This window comes from Pan paniscus, chromosome 11 (genome assembly GCF_029289425.2).
Source record: "Pan paniscus chromosome 11, NHGRI_mPanPan1-v2.0_pri, whole genome shotgun sequence".
NCBI lineage: Eukaryota > Metazoa > Chordata > Mammalia > Primates > Hominidae > Pan > Pan paniscus.
The window spans coordinates 46,545,996-46,562,174 of record NC_073260.2 but is presented as its reverse complement, the minus strand read 5'-3'; the positions used below and the strand labels follow the sequence as shown (position 1 = coordinate 46,562,174).

At 38.6% G+C, this 16,179-nt stretch overlaps 1 protein-coding gene across 6 annotated transcripts in view; it reads right to left on the bottom strand.

Annotated features, from left to right (window-relative positions):
- ZNF484 (zinc finger protein 484) overlaps positions 1 to 15,151 on the bottom strand; it is a 33,710-nt gene extending 18,559 nt beyond the window's left edge. The window contains exons 1-2 of one of the 6 annotated variants that reach the window (XM_034967718.2): positions 14,994 to 15,151; positions 12,147 to 12,191 (exon numbers count right to left, since the gene is read on the bottom strand). In XM_034967718.2, the coding sequence (XP_034823609.1) occupies positions 12,147 to 12,161 (15 nt within the window). In that variant the 5' untranslated portion in view covers positions 12,162 to 12,191; positions 14,994 to 15,151. The other 5 variants (XM_063594323.1, XM_034967719.2, XM_034967720.3 and 2 more) reach the window with 5 other exon arrangements.
- Between the last annotated feature and the right edge of the window lie 1,028 nt (positions 15,152 to 16,179).

The window sequence follows — 16,179 nt, the reverse complement described above, 5'->3', positions numbered from 1 at the left end:
GATTCCTCAAAGATTTAGAAGTGGAAATACCATTTGACCCAGCAATCCCATTACTGGTTATATACCCAAAGGAATATAAATCATTCTGTTATAAAGATACACGCATGCATATGTTCATTGTGGCACTATTCACAATAGCAAAGACATGGAATCAACCCAAATGCCCATCAGTGATAGACTGGATAAAGAAAATGTGGCACATATACATCATGGAATACTATGCAGCCATAAAAAGGAATGAGATCATATCCTTTGCAGGGACATGCAGGGAGCTGGAAGCCATTATCCTCAGCAAACTAATGCAGGAACAGAAAACCAAACGCTACATGTTCTTACTTATAAGTGGGAGCTGAACAATGTGAACACATGGACACAGGGAAGGGAACAACACTCACTGGGGCCTGTTGGGGAAGGGTGGGGGGTGGGAGAACATTAGGGAAAAAAGCTAATGCATGCTGGGCTTAATACCTAGGTGATGGCTTGATAGGTGCAGCAAACCATCATGACACACATTTACCTATGCAACAAACCTGCACATCCTGCACATGTACCCTAGAACTTAAAATAAAAAATAAAAAAAGACTATCAAGAAACAGCAGGGAGAATACATTTGAATGAGCAAGAGTGGAAGTCTAGGCAATATTTCATGTGAAAGAATTAAAACACCTAAGTTAGGGAGAAAATATTATTTAACAGGAATATAGAAAAAGAAATTGGTGTAGATAGTAGGTAATTAGAATTGATAGATGGAGTAAGAAAAAGGAGGAACTAAAGTGAAATTCTCAATTATTCGTTTTGTATACTCTGAGATTATAGTGTCATATACTGAAGTAGAGATTGATGAATGGAAAAGGTTGGAGAAAGGGAACCAGATGAAATCACTTATGTTTTGCACATATTGAGATTACAGGGATTAAACATGTAGGCAGGCATATTATAGGACGTTAGGCAGAGGCCTAGAGTGGAGATAAAGATTTGGGAGTCACCAGTAGATAATTAATAACTAAAATCATCTGAGTAAATGAGACTGCTTGAGAGGACACCTGATAAAGGAGAATGTAAAGGAAAGAATCTGAAAAAGTTACCAGCATTGAAGAAGAGGTGTCAGCAATAAAAACTGAGAAATCGGACAGAGCCAGGAGAGAGTAACGTCTTAGAATGTATGTGGGGATTAGTTGATGGGGTTGAATGCCAAGATGGATGAAAAAAGCAAAAGACAGATAAATTCTGGCTTTTGTATTTAGGAGATGTGACAGTGATAGCTAGTTGTCTTCCAACATTCACTCATCCTTTCTTCCCTAATAACAGAACATGAATTCTTAGCTGGCTACTCTGAGTAAGACTTTCTTTTCCCAGCCCACCTTAAATGTAACCAGGAAACTATACTTTGGCCACAGAGATACAGGCGATACTTCTGAGATGGCAGTTTTTAAAGGAGAAGGTGTGAGTGCCCCTTTCCTCCCCAACCTCACCATGCTGCTGGCCTGGAACGCTGACTCAGTTAATGCAACCCCAGCAAATCTTGGGAACTATCAAGTGACATGAGGTTGAAAATCACAAAATGAGAATGACATAGAGAACAACAACAACAACAAAAAACGGTGTATGAATTTGTGAAGACACCAGGCCCTGAATGAATACTTTCAGACTTCTTTTGCTTCTTTTGTGTTTAAGCCCATAATTTTTAGATTTCTGTTATACTAAAATGCATTTTGCCAGACAATTCTAATAAAATAGATAGAAACTGGGTTGCAATTACAGACTCTTAAGCTTTTAAGCAAAAAATTCAGTACCACGTAATAGCAAAAAGATCAGTACTTCAGGAAAATATAATTCATATTTTGAATGACAATCTAAAATACATAAAACAAAAGTTGACAAAATTACATGGAGAAATTGATAAACCTACACACGCATGGGAGACTTCCCAACTCCCCCTCCCTACTCTGAGAGATTTTAACCAGATTACATTCATTAATCACTAGATATAGCAACAAAAATTTGGCACATATAGGAAAATTTCTGCAAGAAAATTGACAAGCCAGTTACAAAGGAGATGAGATCTCATACATAAAACAAATATGCAATAGTCAAAAAATAAGGATTATACAGAAGATCTGAACAACACAAATAAGCTGTTTGTGATGTAGATAGAAATCACACACACACAGAGAGAGAGAGAGAAAGAGAGAGAGAGAGAACGAGAGAGAAAGAGTATATTCATCATTATATTAGGGGACCATACATGAATGACAGTGTGATAGTACACAAAATGTAAAAAGAACATAAATGTAACAACAGGCTGGGTGCAGTGGCACATGCCTGTAATCCCAGTACTTTGGGAGGCCAAGGCAGGAGGATTGCTTGAGTCCATGAGTTTGAGACCAGCCTGGGCAACATAGTGAGAACTTGTCTCTATAAAAAATCAAAACAAAAACAACAACAACAAAAAGCAATACAAACTACAGACAACTCAGTTTAAAAAAAAGGGGGAATGAATCAAGCAATTCTCAAAAGAAGTGTACATGACAATGAAATTCTGAAAAACTGTTCAATCATATTAGTAACCAGGGAAATGCTAATTAAATCCAAAATGAGATACCTCTGCAAACTCCCAAGATGGCTAAAATTGTAAAGATTGAAAACACCAAGTACTGGTAAAGATACAAAGTAGTAAACATATCTGCACACTACTGGTAGGAATACAAATTGGCGTAACAAACTTTGCAAAGCTGTATGACATCATATACTAAAGTTGGAGAGGGGCCAGGTGCAGTGGCTCAGGCCTGTAATCCTAGCACTTTAGGAGGCCGAGGCAGGAGGATTGCTTGAGAGCAGGAGTTCAAGACTAGCCTGCGCAACATAGCAAGATGCCGTCTCTACAAAAAGAAAAAAAAAATTAGCCAGGCATGGTGGCATGCGTCTACAGTCCCAGCTACTTGGGAGGCAGTGGAAGCAGGATCACTTGAGCCCTGACAGTTGAGGCTGTAGTGAGCTGGGATCACAGCATTGCACTCCACTCAGCTTGGGTGACAGAGCAAGACCTTGCCTTTGGATAGAAATAACTTCTGAAAGAAATGTTCACAAGAGCATATTTCATAATGCATTTTATATCTCTCCATAGTAAAGGCTTAAAAATAAATGAAAATAAAATCATAATGGTACAGAAATGCATATGGTATACCATCTTCTGTGGAAAGAACATAATACTTTTCCTATTTGTTTTTGTCATATAATGACACTTTGAACACACACTAAAAAAAATTAGTTATCCAGATTGAGGACATGGGCTGATAGGAAAAGAAAGAGGGAGATTTTTCACTCTGTACTTATTTTCTTACTTTTAAATCATATGCATGTATTACCTATTCAAAATACTCATCTGACAAAGGTCTAATATCCAGATTCTACAGGGAACTTAAAAACACATTTACAAGAAAAAAACAACCCCATCAAAAAGTGGGTGAAGGATATGAACAGACACTTCTCAAAAGAAGACATTTATGTGGCCAACAATCATACGAAAAAAAGCTCAACATCACTGATCATTAGAGAAATACAAATCAAAACCACAATGAGATACCATCTCATGCCAGTCGGAATGGCTATTATTAAAAAGTCAAGAAACAATAGATGCTGGCGAGGCTGTGGAGAAATAGGAACACTTTTACACTGTTGGTGGGAATGTAAATTAGTTCAACCATTGTGGAAGACAGTGTGGCAATTCCTCAAGGATCTAGAACCAGAAATACCAGTTGACCCAGCCATCCCATTACTGGGTATGTACCCAAAGGAATATAAATCATTCTACTATAAAGACACATGCACACGTATGTTTACTGCAGCACTATTTACAATAGCAAAGACACAGAACCAACCCAAATGCCCAGCAATGATAGACTAGATAAAGAAAATGTGGTACATATACAACATGGAATAGTATGCAGCCATAAAAAGGAATCAGATCACATCCTTTGCAGGGACATGGATGAAGCTGGAAACCATCATTCTCAGCAAACTAACACAGGAACAGAAATCCGAACACTGCATGTTCTCACTCATAAGTGGGAGTTGAACAATGAGAACACACAGACACAGGGCAGGGAACAAGCCACACCAGGGCCTATCGAGGGGTGGGGGGATAAGGGGAGAGAGAGCATTAGGACAAATAGCAAATGCATGCAGGCTTAAAACCTAGATGATGGGGGCCGGGCGTGGTGGCTCACACCTGTAATCCCAGCACTTTGGGAGGCCAAGGTGGGTGGATCACCTGAGGTCGGGAGTTCGAGACCAGCCTGACTGGAGAAACCCTGTCTCTACTAGAAATACAAAATTAGCTGGGCACAGTGGCTCAAGCCTGTAATCTCATCACTTTGGGAGGCGAGGTCAGGAGATCGAGACCCTCCTGGCTAACACAGTGAAACCCCGTCTCTACTAAAAAAATTTAAAGAAAATTAGCCAGGCCTGGTGGCAGGCGCCTGTAGTCCCAGCTACTCGGGAGGCTGAGGCAGAAGAATCCCTTGAACCCGGGAGGCGGAGGTTGTGGTGAGCTGAGATTGCGCCATTGCACTCCAGCCTGGGCAACAAGAGCGAAACTCCATCTCAAAACACAAAGCAAAACAAAACAACAACAACAACAACAAAACAAACCTAGATGACAGGGTGATAGGTGCAGCAAACCACCATGGCACGTGTATACCTATGTAACAAACCTGCACGTTCTGCACATGTATCCTGGAACTTAAAGTAAAATTTTAAAAAAAGAAAATATTGCACCCATGAATATTAGAAAGATCATTCAGAAGTGAAGAAAAGAGTCCTTAAAATTAAAAATACAATATTAATGAGAAACTCAGTAACCTGAAACTTTCCATGATACTGCACTGAGCACATCTTCTCTGGCTGATTTTAATCCACGTCCTCTTTCTGTAATGAACTATAAGCATGAGTATAATGGCTTTCCTGAGTTGTGTAAGTCCTTCTCGTGAATTATTGAAACTGAGGGTGGTCTTGGAGACTCCTGAGCTTGCAGTTTCTGTCATAAGTGAGGGTAGTCTTAGAGACGCCTAAATAATTTTACTTGGGCTTTTATCTGAGTGTCAATAGGGCTGTATTCCTTCTGGAGGTTCTAAAGGAATATCAATTTCCTTGATTTTTCTAGCTTCTAGAGGCCACCTGTATTCTTTGGCCTTAAAACAACACAAATTTGTCACTATTCTGGAGGTCATATGTCCAAAATAGGTCCTGCTGGGCTGCACTCCTTCTGGAGACTCTACAGGACAATCCATTTCTATGTCTTACCCAGCTTCTTGAGACTCAAGAGATCTAACATTTGAGAATCATGAGGAGAATTCCTAGTATCATGTGGAAGGGGACAGCCCATGCCAGTAGCTGAGTATCAGATAGAGAGTAACTATGAGCAGGTCGACAACTCCAAGAGGAGTTTCTTTAAAGAGCTGAAATGAATAGCATGTAATCTAGAGCCAACGGCCTGGGTCTTATTTTCCTGGCTTTATCATTCAGGAGCTGTATGATCTTGGGCAAATTCCTTCTCTGTGTAACAGTTTTCCTCCTCTGTAAAATGAGAATAATGATTATAGATAGCTGTCTTTGTTTACTGTTACTATAAAAGAACACCTGAGCCTGGGTAATTTATAAAGAAAAGACATTTATTTGGCCCATGGTTCTGCAGGCTGTACAAGAAGCATGGCATCAGCATCTGCATCTGGGGAGGGCCTTCAAGCTGCTTCCATTCATGGCAGAAGGGGAAGAGAAGCCGGTGTGTGCAGAGATCATATGGCAAAAGAGGAAGAAAGAGAGAGCGAATGGGAGATAGCAAGCTCTTTTCAACAACCAACCCTCACGGAACTCATAAGATTGAGAACTCACCACCTCCCCAGAGAGGGCATTAATCTATTCATGAGGGATCTGTCCCCATGACCCAAACACTTCCCATTATGCCCTACCACCTCCTGCACTGGGATCAAACTTCTCTTTTATTTTTAAATTTTCTTTTTATTTATTTATTTTTGTAAGAAACAGGGTCTCGCCATATTACCTAGGCTGATCTCAAAGTCCTGGCCTCAAGTGATCCTCCTACCTTGGCTTCCTGAATAGCTGGGATTACACACAAGCCACCGCGCCTGGCTTGGGGGATCAAATTTCAGCATGAGATTTGGAGAGGATAAATATCCAAACCATAGCAATAACTCGTAGGGGGTGTGACTGAATTAGTTAATAGAGAATGCTTATAGTGCCTGGTATATAGTAAGCACTATATTAATGTTTATATTATATTACTGTTATTATTTAGTATATTTTAATATATTGAGAAGGTATTTATATACCTGGGAAGACTAGAGATGAATTACTGATATGTATAATATATATTATACATGTATGTATGGAAAACAAAACAAATGATTAAGCCAGACACTTATAATTTCAGGTAAAACAAAAAGCACTGCATAAAAAGTAAATGACTCACTTGTGAATATTGTTAAAATAATCATCATAATAAAATGCAGCCTATTGATTTACCCCAAATTATGATATACCCATATTAGGCTGGGTGCAGTGGCTCACGCCTATAATTCCAGCACTTTGGGAGGCTAAGGTGGGCAGATCGCTTGAGCCCAGGAGTTCAAAGATCAGCCCGGGCAACATGGTGAAACCCCATCTCTACTAAATAAATAAATAAATAAATAAAATACCCATATTAGATGGAGGGTACATGAGAAATGTGTACGTGAGTGTCAAGGGCCTGAGTGTCTGAAAGAGAGCTAATTCCTTCTTTCCATTGTGTTGTCTGTAGATAACTGCTTAAAACTGAAAGCCTAGAAATATCAATACAAACATGTTATTTAGACATATGAAAGTAAACAGCAAAAGATAACTAAACTGAGTTCAAAGTGATTACCTTTGAGAAGCTGAAATTTGAAGAGGAATAGAGCAGATGACAACTGTTTTATTCTAAGAAACCACAAAGAACAATTTGACTAAGTAAATATAGGTAAAACTTTCACGACATTCAAAATGAAATACTTATTTTTAAAAGTTCAAATGCAAAGGACAAAGAGGCAGTTATAACTGACCAAAACGTATAAGACTATGCTTAATATATGAAGTCCTCTGTTCAAACTCAATAAACTGGATTCCACTCCTGGAAAGATACAGTAGATGCACTTGTCTCTATTCATCCTGTTAAGTTCATCTACAAACCATAGACATTATCCATCAAACCAACATACAGAGACTCTGAAAGGTAAAGAAAAATAGGCACCCTGGCTAGGGGCCTCAGGAACCAGGGAAGTAAACAGTAATAAGCTCTCTGTGTCTTTCGGCCTCATATAGATAGCTCTGACCAGGTGTTCGAAAAACCTACAATCCAGAAACATCAACAAGTGCATGTAAAAAGGCCTGGAAAAAAGTGTTTTCTCTAGCTAAAAGACCAGGAAAGGGGCAACAGAGAAAAATAAAAAACTTTTAGACAAAACCTACTCCAACCAAATACCACAGATTATAAAACAACAAAAAACTGTGGGCTTGATTCATCTCTCATCAGCAAAGACTCAGTGGGTAGCCTAGACTCCTGTATTTGCCTGGCTGCCTGGGGATGCCCCTCCACTGCAATAGGGTAGTATGAGAAAAGCCAACTGGGGAGCTGGGACTTTCATCTCTGCACAGTGGTAATGGGTAGCTTTCTTGCCATGCCAGTGGGAGCCACCTCAGGGCTGGACTTCCATTCCTACCTAGCAGTAATGCGACACTCTTCCCATCACGACAGGTGTGGTGTGAGGGGATGTCAAATGAAAATCCAAGACCTTCATCACTCTGAGAGGTAATGAGGCCCTATCCAACCTAACAATATCAGAGAAGACAGCATGAAGAGCAGAAACAAGGTACCCTCTCCTTTCAGACAAGGTGATGTCACCAGAGGTCTACTGGGGAGCCTGAACTGCCAACCCCAACTAGCAGTAATGAGGTGTCTCTCTCCCCACAGACTGTCAACAGAGTTCAAGTAGGGAACCTGCAAATTCACATCCACCTGGCAGTAGTACAGCAAGGCCCCCCAATTCCCACACTGGCCCAGAGGACGCCTGCTAAAAAAGAGGACTCAAATAAGATCTAGAGTCTCATAATGCCCAAGGTTTCCACAATACATTACAAAATCATTTGTAAAACCAAGAACCAGGAAAATCTCAACTTGAATAAGGAAACAACCAATCAACCGATACTAAAACTGAAGTGATGCATGTTATCAGAATTATTTCATAAGGATTTTAAAGTAGTCCTCATAAAAATGTTTTAACAAGCATATGAACACACTTGAAACAAAAAAACTTCAACAAAGAAATAGAGAAGAGATGAAAAAACCAAATGAAATTTTAGAATTAAAAAATAACCAATATTAAAAACTCAATAGATGGGCTCAAAAGAATGGAGGCAACAGAAGAAATATTCTGAGTACCTGAAAATAAAATAGAAATGATCTAATCTAAAGAATGGAGAGAAAACAGACTGAGAAAAAAAGGAACAGAACCTCAGAGACATGTGGGACAATAACAAAAAATCTAACATTTGTGTCATTGGAGTTCCAGAAAAAGAAAAAGAAGAGAAAGGAATGGGGGCTGAACAAGTATTTGAAGAAATAATGAATTTTAAATTTCTGAAACTTCCCGAAAGATATACACTTACAGATAGAAGCTGGGCAAATCCCAAAAAGGATAAAACCAAAGAAATTCACACTAAGAAAGAATTATAGTCAAACTTGTGAAAACTACAGACAAAGAAAGAATGCTGAAAGCATTCAGAGAGAAACTACACATTACCCACAGGAGAAAAACAATTTGAATGACAATGTGAGATACTAAGAACCATGGCTCCCCAAAGATGTTCACATCCTAATTCCCAGAAATTGTGAATATGTTAGGTTGCATGGCAAAAGGGAATTCAGGTTTCAGATCAAATCTAGGTGGCTAAATCGGCTGTCCTTAAAATAGGAAGATTAATTATCTTAGATTATCTGGGTGGGCTGAATATAATCACAAATTTGCTTAAAAGTTAAAGCAGGAGGGCCAGGCGCGGTGGCTCATGCCTGTAATCCCAATACTTTGGGAGGGCCAAGGCGGGCGGATCACCTGAGGTTGGGAGTTTGACCCCAGCCTGACCAACATGGAGAAACCCCGTCTCTACTAAAACATACAAAATTAGCAGGGCGTGGTGGCACATGCCTGTAATACCAGCTACTCGGAAAGGTGAGGCAGGAGAATCGCTGGAACCTGGAAGGCGGAGGTTGCAGTGAGCCAAGATCGTGCCATTGCACTACAGCCTGGGCAACAAGAGCAAATCTCTGCCTCAAAAAAAAAAAAAAAAAAAAAAAAAGTTAAAGCAGAGGCAATAAAAGAGAGTCAGAGAAAGATGCGACTACAAAAGAGTGGTCAGAGAGATACAATGTTGATGGCTTTGAAGTTGGAGGAAAGGGCCACAAACTGAAATGTGAGCACCCACTAGAAGCTAGAAAAGTCATAGAAAATAGAAACAGATTCTTTCAGGGTGCGGTGAGCCGAGATCGCGCCATTGCACTCCAGCCTGGGCAACAAGAGCAAATCTCTGCCTCAAAAAAAAAAAAAAAAAAAAAAAGTTAAAGGAGAGGCAATAAAAGAGAGTCAGAGAAAGATGCGACTACAAAAGAGTGGTCAGAGAGATACAATGTTGATGGCTTTGAAGTTGGAGGAAAGGGCCACAAACTGTGAAATGTGGGCACCCACTAGAAGCTAGAAAAGTCATAGAAAATAGAAACAGATTCTTTCTTACAGCCTGTAGAAAGGAATACTGCCCTCTTGACATCTTGGTTTTAGTTCAGTGAGACCCATGTTGGCCTTCTAAAATATAGAACTGTAAAAAAAAATAAGTTATTTTTAAGCAACTAAATTTTTGATAATTTATTTCAGCAGCAATAGAAAATTAACATGCAGTTTTAACTAATATCTCATCAGAAACTTTGGAGGCCAGAAGGAAGTAGCACATTTTTCAAGTGCTAAAAAAAAAAAAAAGAACTATCAACTTAGAATTTTGGATCAGGCAAAAATATCCTTCAGGAGAATGTGAAAATCAAGACATTCTCAGTCCTCCAAAAATTCATATGTTTAGGCTGTAACCCCTAATGTAACTGTATTTGGAGATAGGGCTTTTAAGAGGTAATTACGGTTAAACAAGGTAGGGGTCCTAATCTGATAAGACAGGTGGCCTTACAGAGAGAGATTCTTTCTCCATAGGCAGGCAGGCAGGCAGGCAGGCGGTCACTAGGGAATGGCCTGTGAGCACATAGTGAGAATCTGGTTTTCGTCTACAAGCCAGGAAGAGAGCCCTCATCAGAACCTGACCATACTTGCACCCTGATCTCTCAGTTCCAGCCTCCCAGAACTGTGAGAAAATAAATTTCTGTTGTTTATTCCACCCAGTCTATGGTACTTTGTTATGGCAGCCTGAGCTGACTAAGACAACTACTAACAGCTCTGCACACATAAATTTGACAACTTAGATGAAAGGGACCAGTTCCTGAAAACACACAAACTACCACAACCCTCTCAATATTAAATAGACAATGTGAATAGCCCTGTAACACTTAAAGAAACTGAGTTTGTAATCTTAAAACTTCCAAAAAAGAAATCTCTAGGCTCAGACAGTTTCTCTGGAGAATTCTACCAAATATTTGAAGAATTAACATAATTAACATAAATTCTACACAGTTTTTTCCAGAAAACAGAAGAGAAGGGCATACTTCCCAGTTTATTGTGTGAGGCTATGATTTCCCTGACACAAAAACTGGACAAAGTATAGAAAAAGAAAACACAAACTATACACAATCTCTGGCAGAATAATCAATATAAAGGAACACATTCTAACTTATTTTATGAGGCCAGGGTTATCGTGATACCTAAACCAGAAATAGTACCAAAAGAAAAAACAGAAAGAGAGACAGAAAGAAAAAAAAAAAGCGATATCCTTCATAAATATGATACAAAAACCCTTAACAAAATATTAGCAAATACAAATAATTTAAAAAGTATATACCACAACCAAGTGGAGTTTATTCCATGGATGCAATGCTGGTTCAATATTAAAAAATCAATCAATGTAATCTACCATACCAACAGACTCAAGAAGTAAAATCACATGATCATGTCAATTGGTACAGAAATAGCATTTAACAAAATTCAACTCCCATTCACGATAAAACCTCAAGGTTGTTTCAGAAGGTGGTCCTTGGACAAGGAGCATTGATGTTCTGTGGAAATTTGTGAGAAATAAAAATTCTCATATCCCATCCCATAGTTACTAAATCAGAATCTGAATTCAAAGCAAGTAAAGTGTCAGAAGCACTGTTCTATAAGACAGCAACAGAAAAACTGTTAGTGCACGTTCTTTCTTACTTTCTTTTTTTTTTTTTTTTTTTTTGAGACAGAGTTTCGCTCTTGTTGCCCAGGCTGGAGTGCAAAGGCGCAATCTCGGCTTACTGCAACCTCCGCCTCCTGGGTTAAAGCAATTCTCCTGCCTCAGCCTCCTGGGTAGCTGGGATTACAGGCGCCCGCCACCACACCTGGCTAATTTTTGTATTTTTAGTGCAGATGGGGTTTCACCTTGTTGGCCAGGTTGGTCTGGAACTCCTGATCTCATGTGATCCACCTGCCTCAACCTCCCAAAGTGCTGGGACTACAGGTGTGAGCCACTGCGCCTGGCCTGTTAGTGCACTTTCAGTAGGGTTGTTGTTGAAGACTGCTCTGTCATTAACCATCTGAAGATCTATCAAAAAATTTCTCAAACATCAAGAACCATGACATCTTTACTACAGATGAAATAAATTACTTGTTAATTTTATTAATATAAACCATGTATCCAATTTCCATTATTGCTATGTCTTTCAGGAAGATGAGAGACAATTTAACAGTTCAAAGTTCATGACTGTGTAAGACCATATATTCTAAACTTGACTTGGGGCTGACAGTCTCTTCTTCATTTTATCTGATCTTAGTTTTTATTTATTTAGTCTTGTCATCTTACTATAGGGATTGTTAGATGTCTCCTAAAATCCACTAAAAGTAAAAGAAAGCAACAAATAAACAGATGAACAAATAAGAACTCACCAGGGACTTGGTCATTTTTGGCTCTTCGGACAAAGGGGCAGAGATCTGAGAAAACAGATGGGTAGAGGTACCCATGAGAGAAGGAACTGTGCCAATGTCACACATGGACACATACATCATTTAGTGCCCTTGCACCTTACTCAAAAATTTATTTCTGGAACTACCACATTAAAATATCATCCCATCCCATATTGTACAAAGATTTAAGTGCAAAAGTTTTACCATAACATGGTTAATAAAAAAGAAAGATTAGAAACGTTTAGATATTCAATAATTGTGGATTGCTTAAATACTTTATAAAATATCCAAAGGATATACTGTTCTATTACGTTATTATACTATCTGATTTCACAGGCCCTTCAAGTTGTCATCAACCCTGGTACCTAACTCCTCACTACCACTCCTCAGTCTGCTCTAAGTGTCAATTGGTGCCCAGAGACTACTCCCAGAAGCCATTACTGAAACCTCAGATTCACTGATTTCCATGCCTTGCTGCCCATGAGCCCTGCATCACTCATCCTACAATACCTGATCACAGAGTCTTCAATTCCTCTACCCTAATGGTCCTGGCTCTCTACCAATCAATCCCACATCCCCATGACTGGCCTCTATGCCTGTATGACTACCCATCATGCATCTCCATCAGCCATCCCAAGAGTCCCAATCCTAGGCACACCTGTATCTGCACTGGGGCCTTAGCACACATACACATCTCCCACCACTGACACAACTAGGCTATAAGCTCTTCCACATACACAAACAGGAACTCAATCAATGAACAAATCAGGGGAAATTCTTGCATGTATAGAATAAATTTATAAATAGAAAACACTTCTAAATCTAATTGTGAAAAACCAGACTATTTACAGAGGAAAAATGAAGGAAATAAGAAAACTCTTCATCTGCAGTACTGAAAGCTAAATGATGTCGGAAATAGCATCTAAAAGACCACTTCTCTGTCAGGGCCAGAGAGACATTTTCAGAAATAAAAGCACTTGCAGAGTATCTCTATCTTTGAGAGAAACACTGGAAGTAGTCGTCCAAATAAATGTAAAATGAACCACACAATAAATCTTGAATAGGAAAATATTGTTTAGCAATAATTCTTGCAAAAGATATATAATTATAAAAAAGGACAATGTGACAATGTGATAAAGAGGCCACTAAAGAGAAAATTAATAATACCCTATGATAAAACATTCCTAATAATCTCAGGAAAAAAAAACAGAAAAAATGGGGTGCAGAATGGAAACAATGAGCAGAAATTTCATCAATCCAATGAAAATATTATGTAAAGAAAAGGCAGAAAATAAAAAGACCTAAATAGTAAACATCAAATGGAAGGCATAAAATCAGATAAATCATTATCACACTAAACTGAGATGTAAAATTCTATCAACAGAGACTATAAGTTGGATTTGAAAAAAGCAAAAGTATCTATTGTAAACAAATAGGTAATCTGACACAGAGACAAATAGGATACAAAGTAAAGCTCCGGGCAAAGACATCATCCAAATGCAATGAAAGTAAAAACAAGGGTGGCAATGTGAGTATCAACGTGGAATTCGATGTTAAAAAGTGTTTTTCTTTTTTCTTTTTGGTTGAAAAAAGGGATCCTATAATAATACCACTTAATACATGAAAAAGGATAAAAAATGCACTAACCATTAAGTGTATGTATGCCCATCCCTCAGATGCACAAATAAAATTAGCAAAAAAGCACATATAACTGCAAAATGAACTATTAAAAGTGATTTTTATTGTATCTCTTCCAGAAAATGAAACAAGTAGATCAAAATTAGGAAAGATAAAGATTTGAAAAATACCAACAAGCAAGACTTAATTAAAGAGAATTTTGGTCCATACAACAAAATATAATTTTTCTTTTATATCTGTTGAACAAAGTTCATTGAGTAACTTGGCTTCAAGGAAAATCTTGATAAATTGTTAAAAGTTGAGACTTGATAGTCTGCATTTTCTGACAATACAATAAAATAAAAAACAGCTAAAACATACTTTAATAATTTGGGAATGAATAAACTCTCCTACATAACTAAGAATCAAAGGGAAACAACAAAATGAACTTATGCATTTCATAGATAAAGATGTACTTAAAGAAACTTTACAACCCTAAATGTATCCCGCACAAAACTTAAGAAAATAAGGGAAAGAACAACAAATTACATCAAAAAGTGGGAAAAAGAGAAAGTACCTAAAAAGCAAAAGAGAAAAAAATTAATATTAAAAGAGTAGGGAGTATTTTATTGGACATTTCAAAATTTCCAATAAAACAGATAAACCTTTCAGACGCTTGATTCTTTTTAAATAGAGAATGAATGATATATAAATATAATAACCGTAATGATAAAGGAGCTACTAGTCTGGATATGAAAGAGAACAAAATGGAAATGGAAACATGCAATTCTATGTAATATATTCTTTAAATCTTTAGCAAAATATATCATTATAATGAAACAGAAACGAAAATGTAAACAGATCGGTACGTATAAAAGAGAGGAAACTAATTAAGATGTGCATCATTCACACTCCTCAGATCCCTCCTTAGTTCCCACAGTCATCCTCCCCCACAACCCCACAGTCCGCCCTCACTCCGCCCTCAGATCCACCACCAGACAGAAATCCCCAGTCCGTCCTCACTTCGCCTGCAGATCCACCACCAGAGACCCCTCAGTGCCCCCTCACTCCTCCCTCAGATCCACCATCAGAGATCGCTCCGACTTCCACTATTCCATCCACTGACCGACCCCATCACTGACCGGAAGGCTCTGGACAGACATCAGAGATTCTTCTTGCTCAGTCCACAGATGCTACCATCCCTCTACTCACCTGCCCCTCACCCACGTCCTCTCAGGACAGTGGTCATTTGCCTCGGGAGGTGACTTTAGTCGCAAGAACCAGAACAGGACCCACTTCCTTTTTCTCAATGCCTCCCAGGCCTAGAGGTACTTCTTACAGCGCTGCCTGGGTTTGCGCATGCTCAGCAGTCTTCATGGCCTGAAGGTTGCCAGTAATCAACATGGCGCTTTGCCAAACACGCTCCCGTTTCAGCGGCTTAGGCTGGGCGCCAGTATGGCGGCGCCCATGTAGACACTCTGGCCTGTGGGCGGCCATGTTGAGGTCATGTAGAGACTGAGGGGCTGAGGGTTGTCCAAAGGAAAGGAAGCAAGCAGAGGTGTGTCCCATCATACTAAGCCAGGACACAATCAAAGCCTATCACCTCAGGTTACAGTCTTTCTCCAATGCTTCTGTGGACACAACAACACTGTTAATCAACAGGAACTAATCAGCATTTATGTAACACCACAAACGCAGCCAAATACACATTTTATTCGTGTGGATGGGACATTTAGCAAGATATGAAGTAACCTGGGCCATAAAACAAATCTCAGCAAATTTAAAACAACTGAAATCATACAGTTTGTTGTCTGAACACAATAGAATTAAACTAGAAATCAATAACAGGAAGATAAAAGGAAAATCTCCAAACACGTGAAAACACATGCTAAATAATCCATTGTTCAGAGAGAAAGTCTCAAATTTTTAAAATACATTGAAATGAATGACAGTGAAACACAACATATCTAAATTTGTGGGATGTGGCTAAATCAGTGGTGAGAGAAAAATGTATACCACTAAGGGCTTACATTAGAAAAGAAAAAAAATTCAAAGCAATAACCAAGCTCCCTCACATACTAGAAAAAGAAGAGCAAAATAAACCGAAAGCAAGTGAAAGAAAGGAAATAATAAGGATAAGAGGATGACTCAATAAAATGTAAAAAGAAAAATAGAGAAAAACCGATTAAACAAAAACTGGTTCTGTAAATGTTAATAAAATTGACAAATCTGTAGAGGAGACACAAAATATCAATATCCAGAATGAAACAGGAGATACTACTGTAGACCATGACGAAATCAAAAGAATAAAGAGAATACTACAAACAACTCTACAAACATACATTTCACAACATAGATGAAATGCATTAATTCTTGAAAAAGCACAAATTCTTACATG